The sequence below is a fragment of the Chaetura pelagica genome, unplaced genomic scaffold, assembly GCF_000747805.2.
Source record: "Chaetura pelagica isolate M959 unplaced genomic scaffold, ChaPel_1.0 scaffold420, whole genome shotgun sequence".
Lineage (NCBI taxonomy): Eukaryota > Metazoa > Chordata > Aves > Apodiformes > Apodidae > Chaetura > Chaetura pelagica.
In genome coordinates, this window is record NW_009951919.1 from 1,150,517 (window position 1) to 1,156,558 (window position 6,042).

The following is a 6,042-nucleotide window of genomic DNA, read 5'->3' on the forward strand; positions in this document are numbered from 1 at the left end:
AAGAGTGTCACATTTTATCTTTAAAAGTAAAGCTCAAATTGATGACTGCAACAAATCTCTAAAGTTTACTTTGTGCAGCAGTACTTATTTATAAATTTGAGATTGGGATTATTCTGCAGCAAGACAGGCAAGTGACATGATAGTTACTGCCTTAAAATATGGGTAAACTCTTCAGAAGGGAGAGCATCATTTCTAGCTGGTTGCTCATCTCTACAGAAAAAGCTGCCTTTTTAGAGGTAGCTTTGTTTTCCTCCCACAACCTCAGTGGAAGTTCTTTAGTCTTTTCTGATACACAAAAAAAAAGGCTGCAAAAATTCAGACTTTGCATTGGTAATTTAAGGTCTGTCTAACCTGTCTTTCAAGGCAGGTATTTGTACTATTAAGAATCTGTAGGAAAGTCTCAGACTCAAGACAGTGACACCTGAAGGAAGCACAACTAGCTTCTTGCACACCTCTCAGCTTCCTCCAGCAGTGCTGTCTAGACTCCCAAGCTCTACCTCTGCCTCCTCCTAGCAGAGTCCTACAACACAGACACTAACACAATTATGCTGAGCCTCTGTGCTTGCCTAGAGCAGAAGCCAGCAGCACAGCCTCCACAACAGCTGGGGCTTTCACTTCTCTTCCAGGCAGAAGTGACTGCGGTTTTTAGCTGCCACTTAACTGCAAATGAGCACAACTATCAAAACAGCCTCCTAGTTGTAAGATTAAAAACATTGAAGCACAACTCATCTATCAAGGTGCTGCCATGAGCTAAGTTCTGGGAACAGCAGACTGGCATTTCACTAAGACATAAGCTGAAGAATGGCACAAGACACTAGATCACGCCTTTTTTATTTCAAAAGCTAGGATAGCTTCAATATCCATGTCATGGTGAATCAGAACACATGTAAAATACCTTACAATACATTAGATTCCAAAAAGGTACCAAAAAGTACAGTAAAATTAACACTTCCATTCCAGGAAATGTATGACACAAAAACAATACAAAATAAAAAGGTGGAAAGTGACACTGGTTCCCTAAGATGCATCTCATTCTGTACAACTGGAGTAATGCAGAGTCCATAGTTAACTCCAAGAGGCAGTCCCTAGATGCAGAGCTGCAGCTTTAAGCAGACCCTCAAAATCAGTTTCAGTTTAACCTATTAATAAAATCATTAATTAATACCTTCAGCAAGGCTGAAATTTACACACCACACTGTCTAGACAACTAGTTATCTGTAAGTATTCAACATGTAAAACATTTCCAGGGAGCTCTTCCAAGTAAGATGCACATTTAACAGGCCATAGAAATTTATTGTAAAGTTAAATTTGGTACAGAACTGAAATATCCATCTACAGCATTGTATACAAAACCTATGCAGTCATTTTCCAAAAGAGACCATGCCACTGCATACCTGAATAAGTTTGATCAATATGGCTTGTAGTTATTCTGATGACCACCACGTCTTGGTGTCTTCCCATAATTTGCACTGCCTTGACCTATGAACAAGAACACAAATGCATTAAACTGCTAATTAGGTACGTTTGCTTATACCCAATACAGTTCTCTTTACTTACTGTAATCATAGCCTGGTCCATATCCATAATACCCATATCCTGAATAATCATAGCCTCCATAGCCACCATAACCTTGCTGATAGCCGTATCCTTGATTCCCATAACCCTGGTTCCAGTAATTGCCATAACCTTGATTCCAATTTTGACTTTGAGCTATAGAAGGGAAAACCATCCACAAAATCCCATTTTAGTACACACAACTTATGTAGAATGTGTCCATACTAAAGTAGTGTGTGTGGTACTCACCGCCGCCTCTTCCGCCTCTGCCTCTTCCTCCATAGCTGCCTCTTCCTCCACCACTACTGAACTGCTGCTGCTGGTAAACTTCTTTTGGCTGTGCTACTTTAATCTCACACTGAAAATAAGAAACAAGGAATAGTGTGTGTACTGTCTCATGGCAGCAGCACCTAACCTAAGCACCTAAGAAAGCCAGAGGTGACTCGAGGCAAAGGAGGATCCAGGCTGTGTTCCATCATGTGACCCAGACTAATGCATATCCAGAAACATCAGATTAATTGTGCCACCTGGGCAGAGGAAAGACTGCTGACCACTCTAAGCAGGCCACTGCTTTCTGAGTATTTTATACTGCCAGCTCCCTACTATCAGCTTCCCCCATGGAAAAGACAGGTAAGTCACTATTGGCCATACAAAACAGGCCACTGCTGTCAGAGTGTTTCATAGTGCCTGTTTTTTGTCAGCTCTGCAATGGAGGGGGTGCTGAGGCCACCTTAGTGCAGCCACCACTCCTGGGAGTCACAAGGCTGCCTTCTGTCCTGGCCCAACCTCCAAGACAAGGCTGTAGCTACTGCACTGCTTCCCCTGAGCTGCACAGAATGGAAAAGGCTCTGAGAAATGCAGCAGGACACATGCTCCTGGCAGCCTTCACACACCCTCTACACTGAGCATCTGTGCTGGACTGTGAAGTACACTTACCAACACTTGGAAGTCATCACTTAAATAGTAAGAACAACTAAAAGCAACCAGAAAGTGGTATTTCCAAGACAGGTTCCTAAGCTGCAGTTCAAGCTGTGAGCCAGCTTCCTAGTTCCTGACTCTGCACAGTCAGAGAAGAAAGCTACTGATGCTGTGAAAGGAACAATGCCCCGTGATGGCAATATCTCAGCAAGCCTGGCTTGGAATTCTTCACACAGGAGCTTGAAGGTAACCTGCTCTTTTTATTATCACTATGACACAAAACCAAGCCATAGTTACACGATAATCAGATACAGATTTCTCAGCTCCTAGACATTCATCTCTCCTAAAAACAAACAAAAGCTACCAGTGCCTTAGAGTTGCCAAAGTTTATTCTGTACTGCCAAGACCAGCCTTAGACTAAGTGAGTTAGACAGTGTGACCAGATCTAGTAGGACTTTGAAGTTGGGATACGGTCAGCACTGGCCATGCAGCAGGGGAAGAGGGACACTTCCAGCCAGCACACATCATTTGCCTCCAGTCCTCCTCTTAGCTTGACACATGAGCCCCTATCAGCCATCCTCCCAGATGAGCAGCCAGCTGTGCAGGGCATCTTTTATAGAAGTTCACATCACCAGCTCACCAAGTTGCCATAAACAAACATCTCCCCTCTGGATCCTTGTATTGAGTTTATGTGACAAGGTTTTGGTACCAAGGGGGGGGCTTCTGAGAGAAGAAACCAGAAGCTGCCCTATGACACACAGAGCCAGTCTCAGCCAGCTGCTTACAAAGACAGCACCTGTAAGCTTTGAATTCATGTGTGTGCTCTATGCTGAAAGCAGGTATGTACCTGTTGAAATGGCTTATATTGCCAGATTGATAAATAATCCAATTTTCCCACATGTATTTAATGAACACAACTAAGATACTTTACATACAAAAGCCCCCTACTACATAGCAGGTCTTAAACCCAGAAGTATTGGCAAAGAACCTTGATGGCCTCTGCAACTGAACTTATGGCAAAAAACATAACCCTGTGATAAACTGCCAGCTGTCTCAGTAGTAATTTGGGTACCCTGAAATCAGAGGTCTACAAGATCTTTTCAGATAGTTGTAATAGTATTATGATTGAGAACTTGGACAAAAATGTACAAGTCAAAGTTTCTACCTTGCTTCCACTGACGTTATGGAATTTCTTCTCCAAAACCTTCTTCACTGGATCCTCTTCCTTGAAAGTGATGAACACGAACCCCCTCCTTTTGTTGGTCTTTGGATCCATTGGAAGTTCAATTGCTTCAATCTGAAGACATTAAATACTATTTTCAGACTTGTATTTCAGCAGAACAATTAAGTGCATATCATTTGAGACAGCAAAGCAGAAACTAAGTTTCATACCTATGCATATCATGCAACATCAATGTTGCAATACTCTTCCTATACTACCACTGGCTTTCAGACAAGAGGTTTCAATTTTACAGCTCTTAAAAGCAATTTTAATGTGAGATAAAATTATCCAAGTTAAAAAAAAGGGCTTCAACTAGCAATGGAAGCATCTGGGTGTAGTATGTGTCTTCCTTGCTCTCAAGATGGAAAGCCTCTGGATCAGTTACAGAAGGCTTGATACATATTAAGTTAATGTGCAACTTGCAAATTATTAGTAAACTAGACAATTGGAGACTACATGTTTAAGTGTTTACTAAGATAACATTACAGACCTCTCCAAATTCTCCGAAGTATTCCCTGATTTTCTCTTCTGTGGCTTCTGGGTTTAGTCCACCAACAAATATTTTCTTCACTGGATCCTTTTTCATTGCCATGGCCTTCTTGGGGTCAATTAGTCGGCCATCTAGCCTGTGTTCTTTCTGTTCCAGAACCTGAAAAATAGTTTGACAGGATTAACTCAAGCTGAAAAGTTTCCCCTAGAAGTCAAGAATCTGAAATATGAATCTTAAATTTACCTTTTCAACACTCCCAGGTTCTTTGAAGAGAATAAATCCAAAGCCTCTGGATCTTCCTGTGTTAGGGTCCATCTTTATCGTGCAGTCGGTTACCTCACCAAATTTGGTGAAGTAATCTTTCAAGTCTTTTTTGCTTGTATCCCAACTGAGGCCACCCACAAACATCTTCCTGAAATTCCAAAGACATAAGAGCTATTTAGATTCAGGAAGTACTAAGGAAAAGCACAAGATGCTGACTGGTATACAGCTCAGCAGCATTGTCAGAAAACAGGACCAACTGCTAAAAGGTGAACACTTCTGCATCTGGCCAGAAGCCAGTGATGCTACACGAGTGTACAAAGGTGGGTTCTCCCTCTCTTTTTGAAGGAATGACACAGTGAAACCTGAAGTTTATTACAGAATATAGAAACAGTAAAAATTGCCTAGAATATTCCTTGCCAATAACTTACAATTCTTTCAACAGGCTTCTGTTATTTGCCACAAAGCAGTATTGATTATCAAGTACTGCCAATTATGGTTTTTTTAAAAGAACCTACCTTCATTTGTACTGCTTTGAAAGCATTCAAGCTAGAGTAAGGCATCAAAAGCCAAAATACTTGAGCTTTTTTAGGATTTGGAAAAATGGCTGTAATTCTTAGGACTAAAATTTTTATCTACAGAATTTAAATCAGGTATCTATGACGTCCAAGAAAAGTCACACACAACAGATGGGACTTTGGACCTGCCTTAACTATTATGTTGAGCACTTCTTCCTGCTTAGCTACCAAACCTAGTTCTATCTTCATCAACACTACAGGAGTATCTCCACTGTTAGTCTTTACATTTTTCATGAGGCCAAGCAAGTACTTCTCTGCCCACTTCCCCACATAAAGTATCCTCTGAAGCATCTCAAAGAACACTGATGAAGCACCAATACAGAAGTGAAGCTAACAAACACAACTAAGGTCAGTCAATAAGGCACTTTTCAAATGAAATGAAAATGAAAACATGGCTGTATTTTCCATTTGCAGAGTTTCCAAGTGTAACAAACAAGCTTTTAAAAGCATTCAAGCCTTTTTGATCTAACTCTATAGACTAAAGCAGTCTAAGTTGTCATTACTGTTTAAAGGCAACCTAGATTTGGCAATAGAAGCTCATAGCACTTCAGAAATTAGACTATGTTTAATTAAATTGGCTTTTGGTGTTTATGTGCAACTGATTTGCTAGAACTAGCATCTGTTTGTGTTCAAAAGGCAACACGAGTAAAAAGAAATGGTAGGTACTATTGTTTTTCCCTTACACAGGATGAAAACAAAGCCTTTGTAGGTTAAACCCCTTTTTTTTTTCATCAGATTGAGCTGTGCACTCTTGACAAGTGCAGCATGATACACTGGGTCCAAATTAAGTCTGTGCTTCTTGCAGCCATTACAATAGAGCCTCACAGCAAAGACTTTTTATGAAGTTTACTAAGCCTTTCAGTGACAGGTGAAAGAAAGGAAACTTGATGGATTCCTTCTCACAACAGCTTACTGACCAAGCACAACTCCTATAATCTGTACAGACAGGGCAAACCCTGCCATCATTGACTACACTTGGTGTGATCAAGAGAAACTCAATCGTTGGGGGATGACAGGAA

At 40.9% G+C, this 6,042-nt stretch overlaps 1 protein-coding gene across 2 annotated transcripts in view; it reads right to left on the bottom strand.

The window, feature by feature from the left end:
- The window catches only part of HNRNPAB (heterogeneous nuclear ribonucleoprotein A/B), a 22,670-nt gene extending 18,078 nt beyond the window's left edge, over positions 1 to 4,592 (bottom strand). The window contains exons 1-6 of one of the 2 annotated variants that reach the window (XM_009995235.1): positions 4,428 to 4,592; positions 4,185 to 4,343; positions 3,638 to 3,769; positions 1,804 to 1,912; positions 1,558 to 1,710; positions 1,395 to 1,479 (exon numbers count right to left, since the gene is read on the bottom strand). In XM_009995235.1, the coding sequence (XP_009993537.1) occupies positions 1,409 to 1,479; positions 1,558 to 1,710; positions 1,804 to 1,912; positions 3,638 to 3,769; positions 4,185 to 4,343; positions 4,428 to 4,592 (789 nt within the window). In that variant the 3' untranslated portion in view covers positions 1,395 to 1,408. Of the gene's footprint in view, positions 1 to 814; positions 1,480 to 1,557; positions 1,711 to 1,803; positions 1,913 to 3,637; positions 3,770 to 4,184; positions 4,344 to 4,427 lie in introns of those variants that run through there. The other variant, XM_009995227.1, reaches the window with a different exon arrangement.
- Positions 4,593 to 6,042: the final 1,450 nt, after the last annotated feature.